At 45.8% G+C, this 14,653-nt stretch overlaps 1 protein-coding gene across 4 annotated transcripts in view; it reads left to right on the top strand.

Moving 5' to 3' along the window:
* The first annotated feature begins 1,628 nt into the window (after nucleotides 1–1,628).
* The window catches only part of ARID1B (AT-rich interaction domain 1B), a 325,159-nt gene continuing 312,134 nt past the window's right edge, over nucleotides 1,629–14,653 (top strand). For all 4 annotated transcript variants that reach the window (XM_066546937.1, XM_066546936.1, XM_066546938.1 and 1 more), the window contains exon 1: nucleotides 1,629–3,672. In XM_066546937.1, the coding sequence (XP_066403034.1) occupies nucleotides 1,906–3,672 (1,767 nt within the window). In that variant the 5' untranslated portion in view covers nucleotides 1,629–1,905. The remainder of the gene's footprint in view (nucleotides 3,673–14,653) is intronic.

Below are 14,653 nucleotides of genomic sequence, written 5' to 3'. Positions count from 1 at the left end.
AACTAACTCTCTAATGCAAATAATAATATTTCTAACTTTTCAGACAGAGCTAAAATTAATAGACATTAGAATCACACTGCTCATACATTTATCAATAATCTTTACATGTAACTCAACATTAGAGCATGAAGCTTCTGCTCCTATAATATTTTCACAGTGAATTCAAAAAAGCCTACCTACTCATGACAGCATCTTTCTTGATATGCTGCATTTTTCTCTACCATTATGATTGAATCTCCTATTTGTCCTTTTTGAAACTTGAAAATGTGCTTACCTTTAACAGACCGTATAAATATATTAATTTAAAACATCATGGTTTAGACCCTTGCTGTATTGAAAACGTTCACTCATATCCCAGTTTGCTGTATTCATAGCCAAGTATTTGATCTCCGAAATGCTTTCATTAGTTCAACGTAATGTGTGACTATTACCTTTTGTTATACTAGGGTATCACTTGTATTAAGATAGTTATAAAAAAAACTTCAAACCGTTCTGGTTCAAAAATGTAGGTCAGCAGCAGCTTTCCATTTGGAGCAAGAGTTACTCAGATTATATATTTTGGAGTTTGTGTTACTACATGAGTGTCTTGTGCATACTGGAAATTATATTGTTTGGGGAAACAATTATGAGACTGAAAATGTCTCTCGCTCTTTGATCATCTCTTGTTGAACTGCAAATAAGTACACAGAACATATTGAAAACGGCCCTATATATAAAAGCATCATCAGTGCAAATGACCGTTAGAATTTGGAGACAGCTGGACAATGTGGACAACTGCAAAGATGCTACCGCTGCAGAATTTTAGGTTAAATTTTATAACCGTCTGCACATACAATATAAATCTTCAGGGGGCGGGTGGCTGGGGGGGGGGGGGGAATCCAAAACAAGTCTGATTTCTCCATCACATGAGCAAACGTGTCCCTGCCCTCGGAACACGAGGCGGCTGCTGAGCACGGCACACGGGGCTGGGGGGCAGCGTGCGGCTCCCGAAAGTTTGACCGATCCATCTGCTCCGGCACAGCTGGAGCGCATGGCGGCCCCTTGCCTCCCTCCCGCCGAACCGGCCCGCGCGGGGCAGCGCCGCCGGCGGCACCCTCGGCCCCGCAGCACCGGGGACAGTCCCGCTCCCCGCCCCGCCCCAGCGGCGTTCGGCGGCCCGGAGCGCCCGTCGGGCCCGCTTCGACCCCTCGCTCGGAGCAGCCCCTGCGGGTTCGGTGCTCCGCGCAGGCCGCGACCCCCGGCGCGCACACAGGCGGGACCCCGCTGGGAGCGGGGGGACCCGCGGGGGCCGCGCCCCCCATCCCGCCGCGCTGCCGGGAGAGCAGGGAGGGGAGCGGGAGCCCGAGCAAGTCCAGCGTGGAGTCCAGTCCGCGTTTTGCGGGTGCGCGGGAGCGATCGGGGCGGAGGGGGCGATGGCTGCCGGCGCTGGCTCGCTCGCTCGCTCATGCCATGCTGGGCCAGCGCGGCTCCGGCAGACGTGTGTTTACCCATATCCGGGTTAGGGAGGAAAGGAGGAGAAAAAAAAAGTTTCATTTAAACCTGAACAAAAAAACTTTCAACGTGAAATCACACAGCGGGAACGGGCACGGACCGTAAGGCGTTCTTACCATTTCTAACCTCAACCACGGACTCGGGGAGGGAAATCGCTGTAACTCGGTGCGTGCGGAGCGGTCCGCAGGGGATACTCTGGGATCAGTCAAGTCCCTGCCCCGGTCGCTTCTCCTTCTGCCCCTCTCCTCTCCTTCCCCCCATCCCTCTGCTCACCCCCCATTTTTCAGGGTGGGAGTCGATTTTTTTTTTTTTGTTTTGTTTTGTTTAGTTTTTCAATTTTGGGGTTTTTTTTAAATTTTATTTTTTTGTAGTTACTATTATCAGCACCAATTTCTCCGGACTCGCAATGTTGCGATGATCATGGCCGCGCAAGTCGCAGCGGCTCCGGCGAGTGCGAACAACAGCAAGGGCAAAGCCCCGAGCCTGCCGGGCGGCCTGGGCCCAGAGCGAGGCCCGGGGGGGGCCGGGGCTCCCGGGCCGGGCCCCGCACTGGGGGTCGGCGAGGGGAGTCCGGCCGGAGGCAACAGCGTGAATAATTTAGATCACCATCTCCACCACCACCACCGCAGCGAGCCGCCGAACATGGCCAATAACGCGGCTCCCGCCGCTGCCGCCGGTAACAACAACAACAACAACGCCAGCGGCGGCGGCGGCGGCGGCTCCTCCTCGGAGCCGGCTCTGAAGGAAGGTGGAAGCTCCTCGGAGTTATCTTCATCTTCTTCGTCTTCTTCCTCCTCCTCCTCCTCCTCCTCCAACCCGGGCTCGGCTATGGAGACGGGGCTGCTCCCCAACCACAAGCTGAAGAGCGTCGGAGGCGATCACCCCGCCGCGCCGCCCCACCACCACCATGCCCACCACCCGCATCACCATGCCCACCACCACCATGCCCACCACCCGCACCACCACCACCATGCACTACAGCAGCAGCTAAATCAATTCCCGCCGCCGCCGCCGCAGCAGCCGCCGCCTCAGCACCATCCCGTGCAGAATAACAACAGCAGCCTCGGCGGCGGCGGCGGCGGCGGCAGCGGCAGCAACAACAACGGCGGTGGCGGTGGCGGCGCTGCTCAGCCCAGTGCAGACATGGAGCAGCAGCAACATGGAGGAAAAGACAGTGTTTTGGGCGCTCAGGCCGAGCCCCCCCAGCAGCCGCAGCAAATGCTGAATAAAGGCGCCGACGAGGAGGAGATGCCCGGCAAGATGGGCGAGCCCATCGGCGGCCGCTACGACCACCCCGGCTTGGGACCCCTGGGCGGACAGCAGCAGCCCCAGCAGCCGCCCCCGAGCGCTGGGAGCGGCGGCGGCGGCCTCGGCGGCGGCGGCGGGAGCGGGGGAGGCGGCGGCGGCCCCTCCGCGGTGGGTGTCTCGGAGTTCAATAGCTATTATGGCAACCCTGCCCCTGCCCCTGCCAGCAGCGCTACGGCGAGCCGCGCCGGGCCTTGCTTTGATCAACATGGCGGACAACAAAGCCCCGGGATGGGGATAATGCACCCCACGGCGGCCCCCAACAGCATGGACCCCCTGCAGAACTCCCACGAAGGGTACCCCAACAGCCAGTACAACCACTACCCGGGCTACGGCCGCGGCCCCAGCGGCGGCGGCGGCGCGGGCGGCGGCGGCGGCGCGGGAGCCGTGGCGGCGGCGGCGGCGGCCGCCGGGGCAGGCGGCGGCGGCTACGGGGGCTCCGCGGCGGGCTACGGGGTGCTGAGCTCCCCGAGGCAGCCCGGCGGCGGCATGATGATGGGCCCCGGCGGCGGAGCCGGCCTCGGCAAGGCTGGTGCCGGCACGGCGGCCGGCGGATTTGCGCGGTTCTCCGGGCAGAACCAGCACCCGTCCGGGGCCACCCCTACCTTGAACCAGCTGCTCACGTCCCCCAGCCCCATGATGCGGAGCTACGGCAGCAGCTACCCCGACTACAGCAGCCCCAGCGCCCCGCCGCAGCCCCAGCCCCAGGCAGCGGCGGCCGCCCCGGGAAGCCAGCAGGCAGCGGCGGGCATGGGCATGGGCAAGGACATGGGCGCCCAGTACGGAGCGGCGAACCCGGCCTGGGCAGCGGCTCAACAAAGGAACCACCCGGCGATGAGCCCCGGGAACACCGGGCAGGCCATCAGCAGGACCCAGGTAACTCCCCGCGCTCGCTTAATGACGGCTCGTGCCTCCGTGTCGCTCGTGTCGGGCTCTTAGTTTCTTTGTAATTCACTTTTTTTCTTCCCCCCCCCCGCCCCTTTTTTGTCTTTTATTTTTTTTTCTCTTCCCCCCCACCCCCCCATTCTCTTCTGGGCCAGTTTTGCCCCTCGCTACCTCCGTAGCGAGGGTGAGCCGTGCACAATGCACGGCCCTGTTGGGGCTGGAGGCACCGGAGTGTGGCTTTCGCTGCCGAAATTAGGTTGTTCTCAGACCCAATTAATAATTTCCCCCACCACTTTAAAAAGCGTCGGAGATACGCAGGGCCCGGAGGACAAACAGCTCGGGACGGACGGGGGCGGGGGTTGGATTTTGTAACCGGAGTGCCGGACCCGGGGGGCTCCCGGGGGATAACGTCCATTATCTTTCACGGGGCCTTTTTTTTCTTCTCTCTTTAACCCGTTGCTTTTTTTTTTTTTTTTTTGCCTTTTTTTTTTTTTTTTTTTAATCCCCGAGCAGAACGAGTTGCGCCGTTGCGCGCTCTCAGCAAATTAGTTTGTCACTGATTGGAGTTACCGCAGTGAAATCCACGTAACGCGGCCGCGTTCCTTTCCCTGTGGGAAGAGCGCGCGCGCGCGCGTGTGTGCGCGCCTGTGCGCCCGGTCCGCGCGGGTCGTCCCGGCCCGGTGACCTGCGGGGGACTCGCCCGCCTGCAGGAGCGTGCACGGGTGCGCGGGCGCGTAATTGCCTTTCACTTCCAAACACACGCAGAAATAAAAAAAAAAAGAAAAAAGGAGAAAGAAAAAAAAAAAAGAGGGAAAAGTCCTTGGCGTCAGCGAAGGGGCGCGGGCACCGGGGCAGGCCGCCGTCCCCGCTCCCTCCCGCACTCCTGTGCCCCAGCCCCGGTAACTCCGGCGATCGATCGATGGATGGATCCGATCGATAGGCAGGCGCGATGATCGCGGGGCGGCGGGTGCGGCGCAGCGCCTTTCCGGGGCGGCGCGGCGCGGCAGGAATGCCGGCTGCCGGGCGCGACCCTTGGAGGAGCGTCCGGATCTCCTCCGCCCGCCAGGTTGGGAATTTGAATTGTGGAGGTAAACTGGCTGCAACCGTCTCCCGACAGCTGCCTCCGAGTTGACATCTAATCTGCCATCTGATTGGCTCCGCGCGCGCCATTGGGCACCTCGCGCCGCTGATGTAAATAGAGGCGCTGGAGCGGCGCAGGCACAGAGCCCCCGCCGCCAGCACCGCCGGCACCGGGGGGCACCGGGGCACCGCCGCCAGCGCCGCGCGGGCACCGCCCCCCGGCCCCCAGCCTGCCCGCGCCGCCGGCCTCTCCTGGGCTCCCATTGATTTGTTTATCTACTTATCTATATTTACTTGCTTCTTTTAGATTTTTAATTCCGCGCTAATTAGGGGCGGTAGGGAAAGTGCCTCGTAATAACTGTGCTTTTGGACGAGGGTTCGGGTTTTCGGGTTGCGCTCGCGCCTTCTTCAAGAAAACAAAACAAAACAAAGCAAAAAACCCTGACAAACCTAAAGATTTTGTAATGTTGCAGATTACGGATGTTATTCAAGGGATCGGATTTTTATTAAAAAAAGAAACCAAATACTAGTTTCGTTGCGTTTCTGTTAGCTCGATGCCTATCCTGTGCATGCCTCTTATAAAGATCGTGTTTGCATGTGAGCTGCTGTAGGTGAGAAAATGCCGTGTATTGTACAAAGAAGGGAAGAAGGAACCGCTCTGCCAGAGGTTGTGTTTGTTTCAGCTCCGCAACAAATCCAGATATTCGGGAGAAAACCTGCTTTTGGGTTTGAATTGTGGTTAGAATACTTCAAGAAGCATCGGGAGTTGTTGATCTCATTATTTTTCTACACAAGTGTGAGATTAGGCTCGAATTCTCAGTAGGAAAGTGAATTGTGTTAAATGGAGTAGTGCATTAGATTTTTATGGGTTTCTTCTCCCTTCAACAAGATCTTTCTATTAAGAACTGTTAAATCTTTTAACAGCTTTTAACAGCAAGGTCTGACAGGAACAAATGCAGGTGTATGCTTTTGGGGTCCTCCAACGGCTGGATCTTTCAATAAAGTAATGAATAGAATCTGGAAAAATCACTGCTTAATATTGCAAATGGTGTATTAATCCTGAAAAAAAATAGTAAGCCCTTAGATGGGCTATGTGTGTGTTTGTCTACTTCTGACAGACCATTCCTGTCACATTTTTAGTTTTTATTCCATTTTCCTTTCTTTTTCTTCCAAGGAAATAAGATTTGTGTCTGTGTGTGTATGTGTTAATTTTTACCATTTTTAAAATTTGCAATGGTAAAAGGGTCACTGGAAGCCATAATGTAATGAGGCCTCGTATGCATAACCTTTCATAATTACTCTAAAAATATTTGCATCATCTCCTTTTAAACAGAATTTGTGGCTTTAAAAGCTAGGAAAACCGTTGTCACACATCGTACATGCTAGTTCAGGGTGCTCTTTCTTCGTGGCAGAGATTGTTTAAAGTATTTTATTTTCATTGGAGGAGTGAGAATAAATTCATTTATGTCCTCAGTATGACCCTTAGAAATACTTCCTTATATTTATGGGTTTGCATCCTATCATCCTATCTTACAGATTTCTTTTTTTCACCATAAGGATTGGCATGCAGCTTAGAAAGAATAATAGTCTGGCAAGAGCACAATTTCTTTGATTATTTTTTAAATTATTTTTTCCTCAAAATAATTGTCATAAAGACAAGATATAATTGTTTTTTATATTATGATTTTTCCCTTTAACCAGTAAGAGATTGAGATAAAAATTTTTTTTAGGTTTTAAATTAATATTTTTTGATGTATAAAATGGGTTGTGTCAAAATGTAGTTACCATTAGCTTGCAGAACACAATTGGTTTTGTACACTGTTATTTATTTTTAATTCCCACATGTCAATCTCTCTGTAAGTAGAGAAATTGATTGCTCTTTGAAAAAGAAAACCGGAATATTTAGTCCAGCATCTGAACAGAAGGCTTCTCTTCATTTTTCTAATAATTATCTGTGTGTGTGCTCTCGATATGTGTATACACACATTAGAATATGCTCACTTGTCATGTGTCTTTGTAAAGCAGATGTTGATTGGCCCCTAAGCCTATAAGGAACTATTGTCCTGTGAACAGAGAAAAAGGACCGACAGTAGGTTACAACATCTGAGATGCTTGTTCAGGAAAGTCTTGCCTCGGCATGGGTAATTTTTGTAATACGAAAAACTGTGGCATCCTACTATGAACTAAGTTCTGTATTTGTCCAGCCTATTGAATTATTTAAGAAAATTTTGCTTCCATTTAATTTAATCACCTTACCCAACAGAGAGACGTGCAGTAGAGGCTTCCTGCTTCGGAAGAAACACACATTTTCGAAGCAGATGCATGTTGCGCACACAGATACATTGATTTCATGGTGGGGGACTTGTATGATGCTGGTACAGTACCTTGTCATTCAGGTCTTTTGATTATTGATTAATTAATCCTTGACAGAATACAGATATTTAGAGTCCTAAGTCTCCTTTTATTCTTTGCTTCTGATTTGCACTGCAGCAGTTTAACACATTAGCTAGCCTCTCAGTGTGCACTTTATACATGTCTTTCTCCTTTGTGCACGTGTGTATCTTTTACATACACCTACACAGAAAGAGAGAACCTGGGTCTTTTCAGGAGTACCTGTATGAGATACAGAGGAAGTGTTAGAAAAAAATATGTCAAGCTGCTCTGAGTTTGTGTATGTATTGTTTGTTTTGTTGCAGAGAAACTCTGAATATGCCTGATTCTGCAGCTCTTTTTATGCCAAATAGATTGCCTGTATTGACAGTTCTGGCTAAGCCAAGGCTGCAGAATCATGTCCTGTGCCTGAAGGCCATTAAACAGCTGTTAGTGTGGTGAATAGATTCTTGATGTCTCAATGGGAGAATAAAATATATTTTTCCCTATGCAGTTTCAAATAAACAGTTTAGTATTCACATAGCTTCTATTTAGAAGTAGCAAATAGTAATATTCACAGTTAGTAGCATCTATATATATATTACGACCATATATTTGACACTTTGTGGTTTGGTGTTCAGTTATTGGTTTCTGTAGTAGCGCTTATGCCTACACATGGAACAGCAGAACCCTGTGTACGAGATACAATGAAGAAAGAGAGATGCAAACCTGCCTACTCTGTTACTGCTTCCATAATGTAAGGATTCTTCTACTAAGCAGTCGATTACTGTCATTTTGGCATTCTGATCTGAATTTCGAGGCACAAAAACTAAGGCATTTAATCCATTGCTAAATTTTCTAGTTACATACGTAAAATAATGTTTTTGAAATTACTAAGCATGATCTGTTAGGTGATGCTTGTTCATTCTGAAATATTATCTTAGTTAAAACTAGATTAAATTCGTGCAATGAAAACAAGTTTGATTAGCTACTGATAGATTTTTGTTACTTTTATTCCTCAATTGTTTTGTTATAGGTATTTTGACATTCTAATTGTTAATGTGAGAATGGCATAGTTTATTTATTCTTTGGTCCCTGAGATTGTACCTGTGCCCTATACCAGTTACATCTTTTAGTACTTCTTCAAAATGTGCCGTTTATCAGGAGGCTTTGAAGATTCTCTGTGGATATGTAAAGCAGTGTTGCCACACTCACTGTGCATGCATGCTCAAGGCTGCAGAATTTCAGTAGCATGTGTTTGTGGTAGGCTAACTTACTAGAATATATTTTAGAATTGTGATTATTAAGGTACTTGGGAAAAAACTTTTTTCTTTCAATTTTGGGGCTATTTACATAGTGTTAAATATATGTTTTGGTACGATTGAATGAGGACTTTAATTAAACTTAAATTAAAAGTATACCTTAGTGGTTTTCAAATTTGTTTTGAAAACTAGTAAAAGTGCTGCTTAGCGGTGTTGTTTTTGTATTGCTTGGTGCTTATAGAAGCAAATAAATGTGATGCACAAAAATCTTGCGGAGCTAATCATCCTAGAGTAATATTTATTTTAAGGAAGTCTTACCTGTTAATAAATTTAAAAATATTTTTTAGTAGACCTGAAGGATTTCTGTACATTACACGTATGTTTTGCCATTTAGATCATAGTATTACCCTTTTACATTTTCTGTTCCCCAATGGTACCAGGCCAGACAGTTTCTGTTGTTGTACTTCCAGTTCTGAGAGTGTGGCATCCAGTGATCCACCAGGAATATGTCAGCTCCAAAAAAGCCAAACACATCCATGGTGGTGTTCCACTGCAGTTAAGGAATCCTCAGGGATGAATGTATCTTAAAAAACCTATGTGAGGCTGTAAACAGTGGGGACAGTGGCTAATTTGTACGGAATTGATTTTGACTACCTTTATCTTCTCAGTAACAATATTCCAAGTACATTTGATCTTTACACTGTTTTTCTAGAGTGCCTTGGACTGCAGTAAAAAATTATTCTTCCTGTTGTACAGGGTGGGGAAACTAAGGCACATTACATCCACTTTGCTTCAGACAGGCACACCTGAGGGCGGGTGTTTTGGAAATAACCAGGGTCTTGGTGCCATAAACTCGAGCTTTTGAATAAATCCAGTCTTATTGTGTACACATTCTGTTGTGGGAGACCGTAAGCTTTACTGGAATCTATTCAGTGAGTAAGAAGACAAATAACTGAGTGAAACAAGGGATTTGTCTGCTCTATCAGGACAGTCACCTTAAACTAAAGGCACCATAATTCAAAATTTCAGTATTCCTTGCAGTGTTTTATTATTACATACCCAATATCATCTATATAAAGATGCTTGATTTCTCATAGAAATTAAACTGAGGAAACTTGAGTTGAACAAGTGCCCAGGACCTTAACGAGTGTCATGGAACTTGTCTTTTGATGAGTATTCTGCACAGAGCACTGGTGTGTGTTGGGGCGGGGTGACTGTGGGGGTGCACGCACAGACTTCCTTACCACCAAGTCCGGTTGTTTTATCTGGCAGATACATTATCTTCAGTTTTGAAGTGAACGGATTTGATGCAGGAATCACAGTTGTTGTGTCTTACTTAGAGATTGCTTTTCACATAGGAATTGTTCTTATTGCAAATACAAAGTACCTTTTATCAAACTTTGTATTCGCAATGTAGTATGCTTATGTTATCTGAAGGTGCCTGCAGTTGTTTTGGAAAAATTGGGAAACTTGAGATCATTGTCCTGAAGCTTTTATTAAAATGTTTTACCTATGTTTATTAAAACCAATGTGAAATCTGTGTAAAAGTTTTTGGCAGGCATGATTTGAAAGGGTGTTGATACATTGTGCATTTATATTCCATGTATAGTGGAAATGTTAGTTTCCTTATAAATTTAACAAGTTTATGGAGTGGCTGAATTTCTGAATGTGTAGTGGCCAATTTGTGGATATAAAACAGAGTTTGATGATTCTGCAGCATGTATAAGGAATTGCTTTCAGTACAGACCTATCAGTGTGCAATCTACGTTCCTATTACTTTTTGCATTTGAGTCATTGTGGGTTAGTAACTACATCAGAAGGACTAAGCATGTGTAGAAGTATGTAATCTATTTATTAGTTTTTCTCCAATTTTAAGAGCTGTTAATTAATCTTTTGCACCTAAACATGCACAATTGCCAAATGATGTCCTGCCTTTAAGAATTCACTGCTGTGCTCTGTCCTCGCCCTATGTTGTAGGCTTCTCAGATTTGAAAAGATACTGAATTCAGGTTTGTGATGTAGTAATTGTTTATGAAGACATCCATCTGAGTGATAGGCCCTCTGACACTTCCATCTGTAAAGCTGTGCCACTGATCTCCCCTGCCACCCACATCAGTCTCTTTCTGACCATTGGAGGGTGGGGAAAGAATATTCTTCTAATTTTTTTAACTTTTTTTATAAATTAAGGAAGTAGATATATATGGAATTTTAGTTTGTTGCTAAAAAAAGAATGAATATGAAAGTGGGGAAAACCCTTCATGTATAAATTCCCTTTTTTTTTTAAGGGGTAGTGTTAGTTGTGTTACTATTAGAGTCTTGCAAGCTTCTACTTCAATTTTTTATACTCATGTGGTTTTGGGGAGTGGTTTGGGTTTTTAATGTCTCTTTTGTTTTTTGTTTTGTTTGGTATTTGTTTTAGGTATCTACTTACTCAAAAAAGAAATTTTGTGTAGCAGGGCTTTCTCTTGGATGTAATTCTGCCAAGTTACTGAATCAATTTACTTGCCCTTTAAAGACCACGTGGCTAGGTTCACTGTGAAGTTCTGTTGTTGCAGCTACATAGTTAGATTCAGGGAATTAATTGCATCCTTGACTAATAGCTGTTGTGGCAAACCCCTTTGCATTTAGTTTACCATTGGGGTGGTAGAGTATCTTCACCGCCAAAATAACAGCCTTTATAAGAAGCCTCTCTTGAAGGGTTTGCGGGTATGGCTATTGAGGTATTTTGCTGAGTTTCTCAGAAGGTGGATAGTTCCACAACAGGTTTTGGTCACCTTTTAAAAGGGCAAAGAGGTCTGTGTTGTGTGGCAAAGAGAGGGCTGGCCTGGCTGTAGCAGTCCCTGGTACAGCTGTCTTTCACAGAAAGACCTCAGGTTGGAGCATGGTTGTTCTTTCTTTGTTCGAGTAAAGAAAGGAAATCGGTTTGGAAAATCCCAAAAGGAGGGATTCTCTTTTAAAATATAATTGTAGTCATGTGTGCTGCTCCCTGTGTGGACATGGCTTAATTCACAGATTGATTGAAGTGGAATAGTGCCTTCTTTACACAGGCAGTGAATTCAGCCATGGAAAGTAAATTATGTGACTTCAGGAAAATGATATTAGTAGAGAATTGGTGCAGGAATTCTTGATATCTCTCAGCAGTCTGCATGACTTAAAGGTAGCTGGTTTCACTGACTGATACCTCAGTTTCCCCATGTTAAAATAAGGATAATATTTGCCTTGTTTAATCATTTGAGTTTGATGTGCAGTTTTAATTTTAATTACTGAGTAAGGCAGAATAAATAGGCAGCCTAAATATTTGTAACATGGGAAGGTATCCAGTCTGCAATGTGCCTTCCTCTGTTTGGATGGGATCAGAGACTTGGTGTTCCCAGCATTGATCGTGTTATTTGGTTAGCTTGTCAGACTTACTTGTTTGTAAGCAAGATACTGAAACATCAGCTCTGAAAATTTCTTTTGAAAGCACAAGGACAGGATTTGTAGTTCTTAAATTTTATTCTTTTAAAGTTAAAAATAAAGATAAGGAGGTTTGTTTTGACAGCATCAAAGGAATATGCTGGTTTGTTTGCAGCCTTTGATTTGGATGGAATGTATAGAGTTCTGTATTTTTTTTTTTTTGTTGTGTAGCAATTTATGTTGTGAATATCTTGGATTTTCTGTTTATATGAAACGTTAGTATTGATGTCTTATTTTCAGGCATGATTTATGGAAAATAATTGCGCTTTTGTGAATTTTTTTTTTAATTGATGTTTCTTATTTGATTGAAATTCCCAAGCAAAGAAAATTAATAAGCATGTTCTTCAGAGCTGTTGCTGTTTTAAGTTTATGGTTGGCCATAGAAGCTATTTAAAGGAATATATTTGGAAAAATAGAGGTAGGTACATTTGAGGCTGTTTTAGCCAGCAGTAGCAAAATGATTTTACGTGTCAGTTTTACTTATATCTGAAAGTTGTCCCTTCCTGTAGGCAGAAAGGTCGAGTTGTGTGCGGGAGGTGCCCTCTCGGTGCCGGGCCCGCGGTGGCCGTGGGCCGTGCCGGGTGTGTGGGTGCCGCTGGCTGTTTTGCCGCAGCGGTGCCTGATGGAGGCATTTCCCAGGCGGGATGCGGGCACGGGAAAGGCGGGGGGGCGGCGGGGTGCCGGGCCGGTGGCAGCGTTTGTGCAAGTTGCACACACGAAGCGAACTACTTCGCTTGTGTGGCGTCACATGATCAAAATATTTTCCCCTTTGCCGCTGCCAGAAGCTATCTATTGCTTTTCAACAGCCTCGCCGCTCGGGCGGCGGGCCAGGCGCTGCTCCCGGCCGCGGGATGCCCCGGCCCGCACCGGTGGGACCGGCGAGTGTGGGCACCGCGTTCGTGTCCAGCCATGGCCCCTGGCGGCCCGGCTGCCTTGGGGAGAAGGGAGAAGCCTTGCTCTGCCTTCGCATCTGAGGAGCAGCACCGTGTGGAGTGTTTCTAGCATCTTAACTGACACCTCTTTTACATTTAAAAATTTTGCTCGCAAAGAGATACTGCGTTTGTTTGTCTTGTATGTTACGTTTTGATTTACAATACATGTGTTTTTTCTTTTAAATCCCGAAGCTAACACACATCCCTTGTGATAGCCCCCCCACTTCCAGCCTGGCACAGAGCCGGTTTTCCTACTAACAAACTGTAGGAGCTACTAATTCAGCAACATTTCTGAGATTTTTAACTTTCTGCAGAATGCTCTTTTTGTTGTTGAACATGTGGTATGCAAATACAAATGGAAATAGTGCTATGGAGTATTTTGTTGTGGGTTTTTTTAAGTATTAAAAACACATTTTACTTTTCTAATAAACCCCATAACCAGACCTTTTAATGTTTTGATATAAATAGCAATTACACTAACTGAGATCCAACCACAACTAAAAAAAACCATTTAAAATCATTCAGAAGAAAAGTTCCCAATTTAATTGAACTTTTCCTTTAAAGAGGAGGGACTGATGGGGCAGCAGCGTATGAAACAAAGTGTTTCACATTTCTTGAAGTGATCAAGGTGTTGGAGTAGAGGCCAATATTCGAAGATTTTTCCAAGATTTAGCTAAAAGTCTAAAGGCTACTTCAGTCTAAGCTGTTGAGGGTTTTATATGTGATTGCTGATGGCAATCAGAACATTTTCTGGATTAATTGAGACCCTTGAAAAGTTTTAGATTTAGGTACATGGACTGGTTGTTTCATATATTGGGACATTTAGGGATTTGGTTGTTCACAGGAAACTTGCTGAATGCAGCTGTTTGAACAAGCATGGAGAGGGATTCTCTGTCCGGGGAAGACTTGGCATAGCCGCACATTCCTCCTTTTAGTTCTTCAGCTTATTTCAATAATAATAGCAACAGTAACAATACACATTCTCATTAAGAGCAAGGTTGAGGAGGGCCTGAGTGAGCTGTTACTTTGTTGGAATGTGGTTGACAGAATGGTGGATGCAGTCTTCTACTTTTTCTGCAGATCCTAATGTTTTTACGTGTCAGCTCTGTTGTGTGGTGTGGTTGCTCAACACTCTTCCTCTGTATTTCCCCCTTCAGTGAGTGAAAGATTTATTTGTGGGTTATTTTAATCTGTTTCATTTATTTTCTTCCCAAAGTCATAGTACTTTGTTTTATCCAAATTTTTTGCTCCTTTGTCTTGTGATACTTCTTTTTCTTTCTTAAGATGTCTTTCTCACTTTCCAAGTCATGAGAGTGATGGGAAAGTCATCCTTACTGTCTTCTGCAATTTTAACAGTTGTATAAAGAGTGATTGGTGTGACTGTATAGTCACTGAGAAAATAGCTTTTGAGTGATCCAGGTACCCATCCATCTCTCTGACTAGTATTTGCTCCTCTGTCCTCCAAGTTGACAAAAGTTGTTGGGCAAAGAGTGGCAGCAGGGAAAGTGTCTTCACTATCCAGCTTCCTGTGCAGGCTCTCCTAGTGACTAGGGGTCAAGTTGCATTTAAGAAAAAGGGAAAAAAAAAGCCACTAAAAAACCAACCAAGCAAGCCCCCAAATCCTGACAAGACTTGGCAGTGTAACAGTAAAAACTGTGCAAGTAGTTATCTATGTGTGATGGTGCTGGTATTTTTGTTTCAGGTTCCTCTATTGCTGATCTTCTAAGCAATAGCAGACTTGAAGGAAGGAAACAAACAAAGGAGACAAAACCAAGCTGAAATGTAAATGTTGATGTGCATAATTTTTACCTGGCTGACAGGTGTGGTTAAAAAAAAATCTGTTGGCCCCAAAATATATTTGAAAAGATGTCT

This window comes from Molothrus aeneus, chromosome 3 (assembly GCF_037042795.1).
Source record: "Molothrus aeneus isolate 106 chromosome 3, BPBGC_Maene_1.0, whole genome shotgun sequence".
NCBI classification, from domain to species: domain Eukaryota; kingdom Metazoa; phylum Chordata; class Aves; order Passeriformes; family Icteridae; genus Molothrus; species Molothrus aeneus.
Note: the sequence above shows the minus strand (reverse complement) of the source record. Positions and strands in the feature narration are given on the sequence as shown.